Source organism: Scyliorhinus canicula, chromosome 12 (assembly GCF_902713615.1).
Source record: "Scyliorhinus canicula chromosome 12, sScyCan1.1, whole genome shotgun sequence".
NCBI lineage: Eukaryota > Metazoa > Chordata > Chondrichthyes > Carcharhiniformes > Scyliorhinidae > Scyliorhinus > Scyliorhinus canicula.
The window spans coordinates 30,112,289-30,130,041 of record NC_052157.1 but is presented as its reverse complement, the minus strand read 5'-3'; the positions used below and the strand labels follow the sequence as shown (position 1 = coordinate 30,130,041).

General features: G+C 41.3%; 1 protein-coding gene and 1 long non-coding RNA gene across 15 annotated transcripts in view; one reads left to right on the top strand and one right to left on the bottom strand.

The window, feature by feature from the left end:
* The window catches only part of tcf12 (transcription factor 12), a 367,875-nt gene that overhangs the window by 183,867 nt on the left and 166,255 nt on the right, over positions 1-17,753 (top strand). For all 14 annotated transcript variants that reach the window (XM_038813403.1, XM_038813410.1, XM_038813409.1 and 11 more), the window contains one exon: positions 11,339-11,403. In XM_038813403.1, the coding sequence (XP_038669331.1) occupies positions 11,339-11,403 (65 nt within the window). The remainder of the gene's footprint in view (positions 1-11,338; positions 11,404-17,753) is intronic.
* Positions 1-17,753, bottom strand: part of LOC119974487 — a 104,050-nt gene that overhangs the window by 4,761 nt on the left and 81,536 nt on the right. The window lies entirely within an intron of this gene.

The window sequence follows — 17,753 nt, the reverse complement described above, 5'->3', positions numbered from 1 at the left end:
TTGAAGGGATTTGGTTCGATTGGTTGGCTGTTGGCCAATGGATTGGCCAGGGACAGTATCTTGCATGGCCACAGACAGCAATTGGGTCTTGTCAAGTAGGGTTTTCAGAGAATCCAGGAGAAAAAAGCTTCTGGACTGGAAAGGAGAAGCCGTGTCTCTCTCTATCTCTCTCTCTCTCGCTTTCTCTCAAATGTTCACTGCAACTCTGAACTTGCAGGGAAGCCACTGGACCCTCAAGGCGTAAGCAGCTCTGTCTGCTCTGCTGCTGGTCATCTAAAGGCAGAAGTCTCTGGACCCTGATGGGTCTGCAGTGAAAACAATTACACACTGAAGGCAAAGGTACCATCCAACGGTAGGCCTAGACTGAAGAGAGAATCTAACTGGAAGACGTCCATCTGAAATAGAGACTTTTATCCTTTTAATTTTTTGTCAGACCCCTCTTTCCACTTCTGTCTTTGACATGTCTATCGAGGACGGGACATGTTAAAGAGCATGGGGTTGGAAATTAGATAGTACTTAACCAGTTATATTTGTTGCTTATTTAACTATAGTTACTATTAATAAAAAAAGTTTATTGAGTGAATGAAAGAGTGACGCCATGAGCTACTAAATGTGAGAAAAATGATTAAACGCGTGCGAACATATTGACACTGGTTCGAAATGAGATTGAAGTCCAAAAGTAAGTTTTTAACAAATATATTGGAATCAGTCTTGGACTTGTCTGGGAAGAGTAGATAGGTGGTGGTGGTGGACTTGTCTGTGAAGTGTAGGTAGGTGGTGGTGGACTTTTCTGTGAAGAGTAGGTAGGTGGTGGTGTACTTGTCTGTGAAGAGTAGGTAGGTGGTGGTGGACTTGTCTGGGAAGTGTAGGTAGGTGGTGGTGGACTTGTCTGAAGAGTAGGTAGTTGGTGGTGGACTTGTCTGTGAAGAGTAGGTAGGTGGTGGTGGACTTGTCTGTGAAGAGTAGGTAGGTGGTGGTGGACTTGTCTGAAGAGTAGGTATTTGGTGGTAGACTTGTCTGTGAAGAGTAGGTAGGTGGTGGTGGACTTGTCGGTGAAGAGTAGGTAGGTGGTGGTGGACTTGTCTGAAGAGTAGGTAGTTGGTGGTGGACTTGTCTGTGAAGAGTAGGTAGGTGGTGGTGGACTTGTCTGAAGAGTAGGTAGGTGGTGGTGGACTTGTCTGAAGAGTAGGTAGGTGGTGGTGGACTTGTCTGTGAAGAGTAGATAAGTAGATAAGAGTGGAGTATTGTGGCCGTTGTAATTAGTAATTTTAGTAGCAAAGTAAAAAGTTGCCAGATGACCATAGGCTGTCTTCTCCACACCACGGCAGATGGTGAAATTTGAATTTTAAAAAAAAATCCATGCTGACTATGCCTGACTAGTCATGCCTTTCTATGTGACAGTTAATCCTATCTCTCAGGATTGATTCTACAAACTTGCCTGTAATTGTTTGGCATTTCCTTCAATCCCTTTTAAAACAATAGAACTACATTTGCATTTCTCCAGTCCTCCTATACCTCCTTTATACCCCTATATTTAGTGATGATTGGAAAATACTCCTCCGAGCATCTGGTATCTCCTCCATGACCACCTTCAGTAGCCTCGGAAACAATCCATCTGCCACTGGCGACATATCAACTTTCAAAGATTCCAACCCTTTGAGTATTTCCACTCTCTTTATGATAATCCCAATCAATATCTGTGTTTTTCCTGGACTACTATATCTATTATTCATTTCCTTTGCAAACAAGGAGCCAGAATATTCATTTAAAATCCTTCCCACACCCTCTGCATCTACACCCAAGTTCCCTTCTTCGTAACAAGGAGCAGAGAACAAGGCACTTGTTAATATTAGTTAATACCAGTCAATATCATTTGATATTGAAAGATAACGTTAATTTAAAGGGTAAGACAAGGCAGCAGAGATCCAAACCATGGTCGCGTCTTGCTTCATGTGGGAGACCAGTAATGTTTCTAGTTCCCCTGACCAGCATGTGAGCAGGAAGTGTATCCAGTTGCAGCTGTGGGAAGCACTGATTTCAAAACTCGAGTGGCGTCTGGGGAAACTGGAGCATCCACAGAGCAGAGAGTATCGCGGATAGCGTGTATAGAGAGGTGGTCACACTGCAGGCTGAGACTCCACAGGCAGGAAGGGAATGGGTAACCACCAGGCAGGGCAAGAGAGCTAGGCAGGCAATGCAGGAAACTCCTGTGGCCATTCCCCAACAGAATTCTTTGAAGAGGTAACCAGTACAGTTGACAAGGGGGAGTCGGTCGATGTGGTATATTTGGACTTTCAGAAGGCATTTGACAAAGTCCCACATAAGAGATTATTATGCAAAATTAAAGAGCATGGGATTGGGGGAAATGTATATTGAGGTGGACAGAAATCTAGTTGGCAGAGAAGAAACAAAGAGTAGGAATTAATGGGTCCTTTTCAAATTGGCAGGCAGTAACTATTGGGGTACCGCAGGGATCAGTGTTGTGACCCCAGCTATTCACAATATATGTTAATGATTTGGATGAGGGAACAAAATGTAACATGTCAAAGTTTGCAGATGATACCAAATTCGGTGGGAGGGTGAATTGTGACGAGGGTGCAGGGATCCTACAGCAAGATCTGGACAAGTTGGGCGAGTGGGCAAATCAATGGCAGATGCAGTATAATTTGTATGTGTGAGGTTATTCACTTTGGAAGCAAAAACAGGAAGGCAGATTACTACCTGAATGGTTGTAAATTGGGAGAGGGACCTGGTGCAGTGGGACCTGGTGTTCTTGTGCACCATTCGCTGAAGGTAAGCATGCAGGTGCAGCAAACGGTAAAGAAGGCTAATAGTATGTTAACCTTCATTGCGAGAGGTTTCGAGTAGAGAAGCCAGCAGGTGTTGCTGCAATTGTACAAGGCTTTGGTGAGGCCACACTTGCAGTATTGTGTGCAGTTTTGGTCTCCTTCTCTGAGGAAGGATGTTCTTGCTCTCGAGGGAGTGCAGCGAAGGTTTACCAGACTGATTCCAGGGATGGCGCGACTGTTAAATGAGGAGAGATTGACTAGGTTAGGATTGTTCTCGCTGGAGTTCAGAAGAATGAGGGGGGATCTCATAGAGACGTATAAAATTCTAACAGGACTAGAAAGGGTAGATGCAGGAAAGATGTTGCCAATGGCGGGTGTGTCCAGGGGTCATAGTCTGAGGATTCAGGGTAAACCATTTCTGACAGAGATGAGGAGACATTTCTTCACCCAAAGAGTGGTGAGCCTGTGGAATTTATTGCCACAAGAGAAGTAGTTGATGCTAAAACTTTGAATATATTCAAGAGGCGGCTGGATATAGCAATTGAGGAGAATAGGATCAAAGGCTATGGAGAGAAAGCAGGATTAGGCTATTGAGTGAGATGATCAGCCATGAACTTGATGAATGACGGAGCAGGCTCGAAGGACCAAAAGGCCGCCTCCTGCTCCTATCTTCTATGTATCTATGTGAAACATATGTCCTCTTGTGAGGGGAGGGGGTGGGGAGCAGCAACAGTCATATGACATCCTGGTTGGTTCAGCTGCAGAGGGGAGTAGTAACAAAGTATGGGAATGCAATTGTTATAGAGGATTCAATGGTAAGGGGAATAGATGGGTCTTTCTGTGGCCACAAATGAGACTCCAGGATGGCATGTATGTTGCCTCCCTGGTGCTACGGTCAAGGATGCCTCTGAACAGTTACAGGACTTTCTGGTGGGGGGTGAACAGCTAGTGGTCTGGGTGCAAACGATATAGGGGTTTAAAACATGGGTAAGGTATTAAAAGTAGAATTTAGGAAGTTAGCAAAAAATTTGAGAAGTCGGACCTCAAAGGTAGTGATCTCTGGATTACTGCCAGTGATGTGCACATCTGGGTAGAAATAGCAGGATATATCAGATGGATGAGTGGCTGAAAAGATGGTGTGAGAGGGAGGGTTTCAGATTCATGGGGCATTGGCACCAATTCTGGGGGAGGAAGTTCTTTGTGAGGTGGAAGCTGTTCATTGACTTTTTCAAGGAGTATTAGAACGCCGTTGGGAGTACATGCTAGTGCGGTTAGGGTGGATTTAAATTAATATGGCGGGAGATTGCGGTTGGGGTGGGTTTAAATTAATATGGCGGGAGATTGGAACCTACGTAAGGATGAAGTGCAGGGGGAAATCAAGAACAAGAGAAAAACACAGCAAGGGGAAGCAGAAAAGTAAAAGGCAGAGGAACCAAGGGCCTGTATCAGATAATGACAGTGGAAAACAAGATAGTAGGGAACGGGTCAAGAAACGTTAACAGGACTAGCCTTGAGGTTTTGTACCTCATTGCTTGGAGCATTCAAAATAAAATTGATGAATTTGTTGCGCAGATAGATGTAAAGGGGAATGATATAGTTGGGATTACGAAGACATGGCTCCAAGGTGATCAAGGATGGAAACTAAACATTGAAGAGTATTCCATTTTTAGGAAGGACAGACAGAAAGGAAAATGTGGTGGAGTTGCATTGTTGATTAAAGAAAATATTAATACAACATTGAGGAAAGATATTAGCACAGATGATGTGGAATCAGAATGGGTTGAGTTCATAAACCCCTTCGAAGGCATAGTATACAGATCACCAAACTGCAGTGGTAATGTTGGGAATAGCAGACTGGGAAGCAGATATGCATGTGTTAAAGGAACATCTGTGATTATGGGTAGCTTGAAACTGCAGATTGGTAAATGAAGTTAGTCACAGAACCATAGAGGATGAATTTCTGGAGTGTATACGAGATAGTTTTCTGGACCAATATGTTGAGGAACCAACAAGGGAACAGACCGTCTTGTACTGTGTGTTGTGCAACGAGAAAGGATTATTGGCAATCTAGTTGAGAGAACCCTTGGAGATGAGTGACCATAGTATGATAGAATGTTTTATCATGGCAGATGGTGTGAGGTAGTTGATTCTGAGACTAGTGTCCTGAATCTCAATAAAGGTAACTATGATGGTATGAGGCATGAGTTGGCTATGATGAACTGGAAAACATTACTGAAAGGAAGGACAGTGAACAAGCAATGACAGGCATTCAAGGAACAAATAGGTGAACTCCAAATAATAATTCCTGCTTAGAGCAAGGGTTGAAAGGGAACTGTGGCCAAACTATGGCTTGCAAAGGAAATTAGCGATTGTATTAGATTTAAATTAAAAGTTAATTTAAAGTTTGTTGAAAAAGCAATAGACCAGAGGATTGGGAACAGTTTAAAATTCAGCAAAGGCAGACCAAGGGATTGATTCAGAAGGAGAAAATAGAGTAAGAAAGTAAGCTAGTGGGGAACATAAAAACTGACTCGAGGTTTGTAAACAGAAAAAGATTGATGAAAACAAATGTAGGCCCCTTACAGTCAAAAACGGGAGAATTCCTAATGAGGAAAGAAATGGCTGAGGAACTAAATTCACAAAGGAAGACATGAATAATGTACCGTATGTTCTGAGAAACACAAGTTTTAGTGAGGAGCTGAAAGAAATTAGTAGTCGTAATGAAATAGTTTTGGGGAATTTAATGGGATTGAAAGCGGATAAATCTCTAGGGCCTGGTTATCTTTATCCCAGGGTTCTTAAAGAAGTAGCCCTCAAAACAGTAGATCCATTTACAAAATTCTTTGGACTCTGGAATGCTTCCTACGGATTGGAGGATAGCTAATATAACCCCGCGATTGAAAAAGGGAGGTATAGAGAAAACAGGAAACTATAGACCAGTGAGCCTAACGTCCGTTATTTGGAAAGCAGTGGTATAATCAGACAAAGTTTGCATGGATTTACGAAAAGAAAATCATGCTTAACAAATCTACTGGAATTCTTTGAAATTGTAACTATTAGAGTTGATCAAGGAGACCTGGTTGATGTGGTTCATTTAGACTTTCAACAAGGTCTCACATAGATTACTATGTAAAATTAAATTGCATGGTATTGCGGGTGGTGGTATTGAGATGGATAGAAAGCTGGTTAGCAGACAGGAAGCAAAAAGTTGGAATAAATGTGTCATTTTCTGATTGGTAGGCACTAGTGGGGCACCGAAGGGATCTGTGCTAGGACCCCAACTGTTCACATTATATATTAATGATTTGGATGAGGGAACTAAATGTAGTACCTCCAAATTTGCAAATGTTACTAAGTTGGACGGGAGGGTGAGCTACGAGGAGGATGCAGAGATGCCTAAGTGGGATTTGGGCTGCTGAGTGAGTGGGCATATGCGTGAAAGATGAAGTACAAGGTGGATAAATGGAAGGTTATCCACTTCAGTAGCAAAAATAAGAAGGCAGATTATTATTTGAATGGGTGTAAATTGAGAGAGATGGATACTCGGAGACCTTGGTGTCCTCTTGCACCAGTTGCTGAAAGTAAGCACACAGTAAAGAAGGCGAATGGTATATTGGCCTTCGAGAGGATTTGAGTGCAGGAATAGGCATGTTTTACTGCAATTGTATCAGGCACTGGTGAGGCCACACCTGGACTATCATGTGCAGTTTTGATGTCCTTATCTGTGGAAAGATTTTCTTGCTGTGGAGGGAGTGTAGCGAAGGTTTACCAGGCTGATTCCTGTGATGCACAAACCTAAGTCGGTTAGGATTATTGGAGTTTAGAAGAGTAAGAGGGTACCTCATAGAAACTTAAATTCTAACAGGATAAGACCGGGTAGATTCAGAAAGTATGTTCCCGATGGTGGGAGAGTCCAGAACTGTGGTTCAAAACAAATTACTGCAGATGCTGGAATCCAAAACCAAAAGAGCTAACGTTTTGAGCCCAGATGACCTTTGACAAAATTTTGAGCTTTGACAAAGGGTCATCTGGACTCGAAACGTTACCTCTTTTCCCTCCCTACAGATGCTTCCAGATCTGCTGAGATTTTCCAGAACTATGGTCATAGTTTGAGGATAAGGGGGAAACCTTTTAGGACTGAGGTGAGGAGAAATTTCTTTACCCAGAGAGTGGAGAATCTGTGGAATTTACTGCCGCAGCTTTAGAGTTTTAAAATTTACAGGTACAGCGAAAAGTATTGATCATAGGACATGCAATGTAAATACATAGATATCGGATGAAGCATACGGAGTATAGTGCTACAACAGTAGGGAAGGTACGGAGAGAGATCAGTTCAGTTTATAAGAGGGTCATTCAGGAGTCTTGTAACAGTGGGGAAGGAGCTGTTTTTGAATCTGTTAGCGTGCGTTCTCTCAGACGTTTGTATCTTCTGCCCGATGGAAGAGAGAATAACCCGGGTGGATGGGGTCTTTGATTATGCAGCGGGAGGTGTAGACAGAGTCAATGTATGGGAGACGGGTTCACATGATGGTCAGTGCAGAAGGAGACCATTCGACCTGTTGAGTTTACACAGACCTTCTGAAAAATCACCCTACTTAGGCCCAACCCCTCGCTCTATCCCTGTAACCCCACATCGTTGGACATTAAGGGGCAATTTAGGGGAAACAGAGGCCATTCCATCTAACCTGTGCATCTTTGGACTGTGGGAGGAACCTGGCGCAAACCCACACAGACTCTGGGAGAACATGTAAACTCCAGACAGCCAGTCACCTAAGGTCAGAATTGAACCTGGGCCCTTGTCCCTGTGAGGCAGCAACGCTAGCCACTGTGCCGTCCCCTGTGCGTGTATTTTTATTAATGTATATAATGTTAACTTGGACTAGGCGGAGATTATTTCACTTACACAGAATATGCAAATTAGCATGGATGCTGTAGCCTTGAAGCATAAACGTTTTTCTTGCATCCACGGTGAGAATGAGAGGAGATGTATTTGAACTGTCGCCATTTTTCATGTGCTTGGAAAATAGCAAAGCAGGCACACTGAGTAACCTTTATTTATTAATTCTGCTGCTTCCCCATCATAGGAGGAACAGATATTTATTCATGCTGTGAACTATTTCACAGTAATGCTAATTGACACATTTTTGTGTTGGTTCTCCGCTGACTTTCGGTTCATGGTCTAACAAAATGGATTTTGTGTGTTTGGGTGGATTTAGTGCCATAAAACTGAAGTGCTAAATAAAGAATGGTGCCTTCAAAACTAGTGGGAGGATGTGGAAATATTAGTACACACCTGTTGAGGACTGGATTGAATTTTAGTGCTAGTTTAGACAACTTGTGGCTAAGATTTTGTGGTTGGAGGAGTTGTGTTGGTGCTCACCACTGACTTTGTAGAAAACTGCCCACATAAAGATCTGACTATTTGTGTTGTGGATTCCTCCTTTCCCAATATCAAGAAACTCTGTTGTTAGCCAACTAATGCATTTAGCAAAATTCTCAGTCAACCAATAAGCACAGATTATCCTTCCCTTTAAATCAAAAATATGAATGGGCTCAAGGCAGAAGCTGAAATCATAAACTTAAAAACAAATAAAAAACTGGAACTTTTATATCCTGTAGAAGTTTGGCATTCTACAAATTAGTCTGAGTCAGAAATAGTTTAACAGTATGACTTTAACCTTGTTGCACCTTACTTAACGAAGCGCAACTTGTTGAATTTACAGAGCATTTTTTTAATATATAAATTTAAAGTACCCAATTCTTTTTTCCAATTAAGGGATAATTTAGCGTGGCCAATCCACCTACCCTGCACATCTTTGGGTTGTGGGGGTGAGACTCACACAGATATGAGCAGAATATCAGTATTAATACCTCCAAATTGGTATTTTAATATTTTGGAGTCTATGGCACATAACCTCCTGGTTCACCAGAATTGCATTTAAGATGCGCTGGGGAATCCCTCCAGGAATTTCCCATGTAAGGGTTTACCCGGCAATTGTCCAGAATTGCTAACTTCTCCGACAATTGCACTGGGCTGTGGTCCATCCAACAGAAGTGAAATCGCTAATTTGCGATGGTTGTGCCCCCCCCCCCCCCCCCCCCCCCCCCACACACACACACGCACATACACAAATCCGAGCAACCTTCCTGGCATTAACCTCCTGGATTAACTACCCCCACAACCGAAAGATGTGCCGGTTAGGTGGATTGGCCACGCTAAATTGCCCCTTAATTGGAAAGAATATAATAATTGGTTCTCTAAATATATTTTTTAAAGTTGTCAGGAGGAGGTCAAGTCTGCAAAGGAATTTGCATGGATTAAGTGAATGGACAACGATTTGGTAGATGGAGCGGCAGGTGGGAAAATATGAACATGTTCACTTTGGCAGGAAGAGTAGAAAAGCAGCTTATTGCTTAAATGGAGGGAGTGCAGAACTCTGCTGCATAGGGATCTAGGTATCCTGGTACTTATCAGGTACCAGTTCATATGCAGGTGGAACAGCAAATTAAGTTAGTGTACAGGTATAGCAAGTAATCAGGAAGTCAAATTGCTGGGTGTTTATTACAAGAGAAAACTTGTGCAAAAATAGGTTAGTGTTGTTATAGCTGTACGGGACCCTTAGTGGGACCCTTAGTGGGATGACATATGGAGTAAGGTGCCATTTCGGTCTCCTTCCTGAAGAAAGGCTATGATTACATTAGAAGCTGTCCAGAGAAGGTACATTTGACTGATTCTGGGTGAAGGGTTAAACTTATGATGAGAGGTTAAGCAGATTGAGTTTGCACCTGTTAAAGAGTTTAGAATAATTAAATGTTTCTTATTGAAATGTAGCAGATCATTGGGGGGGGGGGGGGGGGGGGGGGGGGGGGAAATCTTCACAGGGTGGATGCGAAGAGGATGTTTCCCATTGTGAAGGAGTCTGAAACATTGACAAAACACATTTTAGTAGGCAACAGAGGGCGGCGTGATAGCACAATGGTTAGCACTGTTGCTTCACAGCTCCAGGGTCCATGGTTCGATTCCCGGCTTGGGTCACTGTCTGTGCGGAGTCTGCACTTTCTCCCCGTATCTGCGTGGGTTTCCTCCGGGTGCTCTGATTTCCTCCCACAGTCCAAAGATGTGCAGGTTAGATGGATTGGCCATTATAAATTGCCCTTGGGGTCAAAACAAGTTAGGTGGGGTTGCGGGGACAGGGTTGAGGTGTGGACTTAAATAGTGTGCTCTTTCCCAGGGCCGGCGCAGATTCAATGGGCCAAATGGCCTCTTTCTGTACTAAATTCTATGATTCTATGACACACTAAAAATTAGGGGTTTCCTATTTAAGACTGAGCTGAGATAAATTTTTTCCTCTCGAGTGTTTTTAGTATGTGGAATTCTCTTCCCCAGAGAGCAGTGGAGCCTGTCATTTAGTATCTTCAAGGCTGAATTCAGTCGATTTGTTGATTGACAAAGGAGTTGAGGTTTATAGGGTGGAGCAGGCAACAAAGTGGAGCCATGAGCTTATTGAATAGCCTGACAGGCTTGAAGGGACAAATGGTTTACTCCTTCAAATGCTTGGTTCTTGTCCCATCAGTAGTTTATTTAAATGTAGATGTAAAGTTGTGTTAGACCTGAAAGTGGATGGGTATTGGAGTGTGATTTTGTATCCTGCAATTTGGATCATTTTACACAGTGAATAATTTGATAGGTTGGAATGCATCAATTTTATTGCACTCACAAGGAAGATAAGTGTACAAATAAGTACAAACAGTTATACGTAGCACCTTTATTAAGTCTTGATGTCCTACAGTGCTTCATAACAATTTTAGTTGCAGCTGCTGTTACATAGGCAAACATAGCCAATATATATAAAGAAAGGCCCACAGATGGTAAATTAATGGTAACTAGATATTCAGATTGGTGAAAAGAAGACTTTGAGTAGAAAACTAGACGCGCTCTCTGCTCTTTGAATATTGTTATTGGAGCTTTTGCGTCAACTGGAGCAAGCATGCAAGCTCATTAGAAATGATTTAACTTTTATCAACAATGTAGTATCCCCTTGGTAGGTGCACTGATGTGTCACACCATATGGTACCATATCCTACTCAATCTTTTGTTACAGGGCTGAGCCAAGTTGAACTTGGAATGTATAGAATTATGCAGCTCACTTAAACATTTATTTTGTCTACATCTTGTGAAAATAAATTTGATTCTAGTTATCCATTGATGAGGAGCTGTCATTTTTTTTTCTTGTATAGATTGCAATTAAATTTTTGATTTGTAAATTTACATGTGTAATTTATAGCCCTTTCAGTTTAATTAAATATTCCAGGTAAATTAATCCAGTATTGAAGCATTGGCCTTGAAGTGTACTTAATGTTGGTACAAAGTACAACCATTAGAAAATGAGGGATTTAGAAAAATATTAATCCCATGTAATAAAATTTTCATTTGGGTGTCATTCGAACCTGTGCATAACCGAAAGATGCCTGTACTTTTGTTCCCTAATCTGCAGGATGATCTTGTATTCTAATCGTATCAATCCTTAAACTGGATCTTTTGTTTCCAGGGAAAATTTCTGAGAGGGGAGCCCTACCACCATATGGCAGAGATCCAGGAATACCAGTATGTCAAGTAAGTTTGTGGTTTTTCTGATGTCCATTTGACAATATGTGCTTGCAAATGTTCATGTCAGCATGGCTTTAATCAAGCTAAACAAAACCATAAAAGATTGCAACTGAATATGAGCTTCTCTTTTGACCTAATTAGATCTTAAGTCAGTTCTCTTTTGTCTGTGCACGAAGCAAAAAAATGAAATAGAAATGCTGTGCTTCATTTTCACTTTCAGCAAAAAAATTGCAGTAAATTTATTTGCTTTTGAATTTAAATACTGCAATATATTACAATGCATATGAATGTTTCAGATACAGGTGTAATACCTTTGTGCAGTGTTACTCAAAGCTGCATGTGAAGGGCGCACAAAACAAATTAAAGGGGCGGCAAACTTGAGGAAATCACCTGTACATTAGGAGAAAAATCAAGAGAATATTGCTGTTGTGGTTACGTTTTTGTGGTATCCATTACACCCTCATTTGCATTGTGATATATAGACTACGTTTGGTTTTCTGATCTGTGTATTTGTGAACTCATGGGGTGTCCTGTTTTGACATTCGCCATGATTGATCACATCATGTGGCCTTTGTTATGTTTGATTTAAATTTTTCATGGGATGTGAGGTGTCCATTTGAGACAAGTGCTGAGTCGGATGATCAGTGGGAAAGATGCAAAAGTTTTTAACCAAGCTCTCTGCTCAATTTTATTTGTACCATTTATGTAATTTACCAAAATTCTATTAATTAGTTGGCCTGTAAAATTCACCATCAGTGTAAATGCTTTAGATATCTATATTGTGCTTACCTGTTCAGGCTATCTTTGTGAAACTATTTATCCCAAGTAACATCCAAGTTTTTAAGGTGATTATTTAAGAATTGTAGAATGCTGGTACAAGTTGATCCCTTGCTCCAATGCAAAGCTATTGCTGATTTTCATTGTTTGAAATTTAAAATATTCTTTACATTGTCTATAATTTCTTCTTACTGTATTTCACATTGTACACTATAGAAAATGCATTTTCTTTTACCTCTGCGATGCTCGAGTTTGTACGGTCTCTTAATTATGATGGGTAATTGATTCTTTAATGTATCCAGGCATGGAGAAATTGCGATCATGTGTACAAATCATGATTTTTTTTAAAAATTCAATGCTGTTTTACATTGATCAATAGCTTAAATAGTTTAAGCATTTTCAAGATGAATACAGATATCTGCTGCATTTATCTTGCTACAGAATATAAACAGCCAACTAATAGCAATTTGCAAGTAGGAACCGGAAGCTTTGCACCTAAGTACTGGTGCAGAGAAGAATTTTATTTGGACACTGGTGTGCATCTTGTATTACCTGCAGAATAGTGGAAGGGCCAAATAGCCCATTCTTGTTCCTAAATCAAAAATTTCATCTACACTCAAGCCACATTGCAACATCCAAATTGGCATGCATCCGTTATACAGCTATGTTGGGGCCTACATTTGAGTTCACACCGGAATTAAATCCATTTGCACTTGTTGGATTTTAGTAATGAGAAAATGCATGCATTCTTCTCAATGCTTTGTCTTTTCTCGTCTTTTCCCATCTAAGTCCCGTTCATAGCATCTGTGGAAAGGCAAGACTTTTTCAGTCTCCAAGTATCTTTTGCAGTGAATTTAGTGCCAATTCTGCCACCAAAAGCTGCATTTGTTGCTTGCCGACGAGAACATCTGTGCTACGCTTTATATAACTCCTGTGGATGACTTGACTGAAACAAAACTTGTTTTATGAAAGACCCTTTATATAAAGAGGGATTCAAACTGCAATCTAGTTAGATGTGCTGCGTGCTAACAATAGTAATTTTACTGTTGCTTTTTATTAACCTGGACATTTAACCTCTATGTTTTCAGTTAAACCTTTCACTGAAAAGCTTAGTTTTGTTTGCCTGCTTACGTAAAGCAGTTTAAAAGTCTTAACAACTGTGAAGTGCTTTGAGAAGCCAAAGTCCGTATATAAATGGCACTATTCCATGTAGAAATGTTTCTACGTTTCCCAGAGATTAAGTCGTAGTTTTAAGTATATTCTGCAAAGACATCAAAATAAATTGAGTTTCAGTAATTTATGTGATAATAGCAAATCTTGGAATTTGGTGAGTTGTATAAGATCCTCGAGTGGTCATCATATCCAAATCCTTTTGAAGGACTGAATGTTGTTATCCTAGTTTTCACAGTTGCACAAAACCAGCTGTGTGAGAAAGCGTATGTAACAGCATCTCCCCCTTTCTGAGACTCCATTAAGACCATCTTGTCTATTGGCTCCATCCCCAAATGTGCAGTAGATGTTACAGAGAACAGCACAATTGTTTCTTTCTCAAAGTTCTTATGGCATAGTCTGCGTGTGAGCTCATAATGTTTTGTGGTTGAAGATACACTGCTTGGTAACTTAGTTCCCAAGTTGGAGATTTCCGGACGTCATGTAAGAGCAAGATGCACAAAAAGTGGCTCTGGGCAGGGGCTTTGATTTTGATCCCTTTACCCATTTTTGCCGGGGGGGGGGGGGGGGGGGGGGGGGGGGGGGGGGGGGGGGGGTTTGATGCCCGAACATCCTCAGTGGGTGTAGATAAGTTTTCCCCCAGTGGAGGCATGTCGAAATCGTCGACGAAGAAGTTCAGTTCAAGAAAGACTTGGGAGAGTAGCCCGTCAAAAGAAGTTGCAGGAGGTAAGATGGCCACTGTGTCCTTTACACTGGACACATTGGACATTGATGGGCACAAGAGCTGAAGAAATTTGGTAAATAGATGGATCGGCAGTTCAAGTGGCAGGTCAAAGAGATAAAGGAATTACTTAAAGCCACTGTTGAGAAGGCTTTGAGCCCAATTCGTGAACTATTGGTGAAGACCTCAAATGTGGTAAAGGCGCAGGGTGAGATGTTGAATGGGGTGAAGGAGGCCTTGTCGCAGCATGAGGACCGGCTTGCCTCGTTGGAAGCAGAGTTGCTGCTGGTGGCGGAGGGCAACAAAGGTCTGAGGGTGAAAGTGGAGGATCTGGAGAACAGATCAAAGTGGTTAAACTTCAGGTTGGTGGGGCTGCCAGAGAAAATGAAGGGCTTGAAGCCAACCCAGTATTTTTCGGAGATATTTTCTCGGCTGGTGGGAGGTGAGGTGTTTGCCCCTCTGGAGTGGGACGGAGCTCATTGTGCACTCGGGAAACGTTCTCATTGAATCATGCCCAACATGGCTGCTAAAGCCGTGCTTGAGGTGTGAACAGCTTTGCAGACAGTGATCGCACTCATGGGAGCGGCTGGATTTGTTTTTTTTAGTTTAACTTTCAATGCTGCCCTATGCTGATTGTTTTCAGTTCCATTTTTAGAGTTCTGCCCTGGATCCTGAGGAAGGAAGGTGTGTTTCTCAGACTAACTTCTGAAAGCTTCTAGCCCAATGGCTTTGTGCATAAATCTATAAGCCACTGAGTATTAACTGTATTAATAAGTGGCATTTAATGTATGTGTGTGTTTTGATTAATTGAAATGTTAGAAGTAGGTGGGAAAGTAAACTCAAAAACCTTGCTTTATTTTTTTGGAAGAACCGTTTAAATGCCAATTAAAAAGCTGTTTTTTCCTTGATAATGGGGTTAATTCTGTGTAAATAATACACCTTGTTTTAATATAAAAGATCCTTAGTTGTCAGTGGAATCACTCCTGGAGCGAAGTATCCTTTCCTCAGTTTAGAAATTGAAAAATTGTTGGGGTCTCCAGTTTCCTAAAGCAAATTGGGGTCTGGTCTGGATACACCATGAGCTCTTATTTGCTTAATGACGTTTGGCACTTTGTCAAATGCCTTTTGGAAATGCAAGTGCATCCACAGGTTCCTCTTTATCCACATTGCTTGTTACAACAATTCTGTTGCAATGATTCTGATTCTTTTCAATTCATCTGAAAGTATTTCCAACTTTAAGATTCATCAGGGTCTGTCATTAGAGGATGCTGTTCCTTTTTGCTGACTTGCTTCGTAATTGCAAATTACAAACTCAGTCTGGCACTTTAAGCATTCTAGTACCATGGAGTCCAATGTGATGGTGTACTACAGAAATCATATCAATTGTGCATTAAGAAAACCTGGCCTGCAGGTAGTAATGTTATACATTGTGATGTAGCTTTGAAGGTGCACTAATTTTCATTGATATGTCAATCACATTAACATTACTGCCGTCAGCTTTTGAGTCCAGCGTGAAGAAAATTGCACACTGATCTGGGCACTATTCTCTGTTTTTAACCAACATAAATTGTGATTAATAAGAAGAAACATATTCAAATCTAACTTTGCGCAAGATTATTACTGTAAATAATGCCCTCTGGACCAAGGAAATGATTGGAGCATTAAACATGTAGGTAACACTGTTTACCCCTTCAGTGTCAAGTCACAAGAAGCGAAGGTCTTGCTTCAATTGTTATATGTTGGAAATATGCACTTAAATTGCTAGACGAAGATACATTATGACACATTAACTAATCTATATGACAGGTTAAGTAATCTACTCTGCAGTTTGTGATATTTTGAGACAGCAGCATATCCAAACTTGAAGCTGTGGTTTAGATATTATCAACATCATTAATATGTGTTTTTGAAGTGTTTGTTACTTAGTTAGGTGAATGGAAAATTCAGTGAGATGGTGACTGACATCTCGGTTTCAGGTTGTGTCCATTTTTCTTCAGTGATGCATATTTTTACAACAAAGAAATCACTAGTTCTTATTCAATTGAGCCACTTTTCACCATGTACTGAAATCTGGAATGGTTGTACAGTCGATGTAGAAACTTATTGTGTTGCATAACTCAATGGGTGTGTTTCCCCTAAAATTACAATATTGGTGCAGTGGTTTTGAATTGATGGTGTAAATGTGGTTTTGATCTGGACTGAGGATCGAGTTCACTGCGCAGCAGTAAGCTATTTTGCTTAATCTTCTGACAAGATCTAAGTTTCAGGTTTAGTGTTGCTACAAGCCAAACCATTGCAGGGCAATCACTGAAATTGCACTGATGCAACAACAAGTCAGTTTTGTCTGCTAAATATTGTGCTCTTGAAAAGCCACAAAAAAGCAATGAAGGAATGCAAAGAAAGAAGTTGACATATCTGATTGGCAAAAACATCTGTAAAATTCACAATGCTTCCAGGCAGTTTATTGAAATTTTACTTATCATCTTTGCTGCTAAAATGTATTATACGCATTTAGATTAGATTTATTGTCACATGTCTGGAGGTACAGTGAAAAGTAAATATTCAGTCTGGAGCCCAGTTACCAGTGGCGTACCGCAGGGATCAGTTCTGGGTCCTCTGCTGTTTGTGATTTTCATTAATGACTTGGATGAGGGAGCTGAAGGGTGGGTCAGTAAATCTGCAGATGATACGAAGATTGGTGGAGCTGTGGATAGTGAGGAGGGCTGTTGTCGGCTGCAAAGAGACATAGATAGGATGCAGAGCTGGGCTGAGAAGTGGCAGATGGAGTTTAACCCTGACAAGTGTGAGGTTGTCCATTTTAGAAGGACAAATATGAATGCGGAATACAGGGTTAACGGTAGGGTTCTTGGCAATGTGGAGGAGCAGAGAGACCTTGGGGTCTATGTTCATAGATCTTTGAAAGTTGCCACTCAAGTGGATAGAGCTGTGAAGAAGGCCTATGGTGTGCTAGCGTTCATTAGCAGAGGGATTGAATTTAAGAGCCGTGAGGTGATGATGCAGCTGTACAAAACCGTGGCCACATTTGGAGTACTGTGCGCAGTTCTGGTTGCCTCATTTTAGGAAGGATGTGGAAGCTTTGGAAAAGGTGCAAAGGAGATTTACCAGGATGTTGCCTGGAATGGAGAGCAGGTCTTTCGAGGAAAGGTTGAGGGTGCTAGGTCTTTTCTCATTAGAACAGAGAAGGATGAGGGCAGACTTTCTAGAAGTTTATGAGATGATCAGGGGAATAGATAAGAGTAGACAGTCAGAGACTTTTTCCCTGGGTGGAACAAACCATTACAAGGGGACATAAATTTAAGGTGAATGGTGGAAGATATAGGGTGGATGTCAGAGGCAGGTTCTTTACCCAGAAAGTTGTGGGGGTATGGAATGCACTGCCTGTGGAAGTAGTTGAGTCGGAAACATTGTGGACCTTCAAGTGGCTATTGGATAGGTACATGGATTACGGTAGAATGATGGGGTGTAGTTAATTTGTTCTTAATCTTGGACAAAAGTTCAGCACAACATGGTGGATCGGAAGGCCTGTTCTGTGCTGTATTTTCTATGTTCAATTATTCTGCGTACAGACCAGGCAGATTGTACCATACATGAAAAACATAGGGCATATAATAAATACAACAATGTAAATACGTAGACTTGGACATCGTGTGAAACATATGGACTGTAG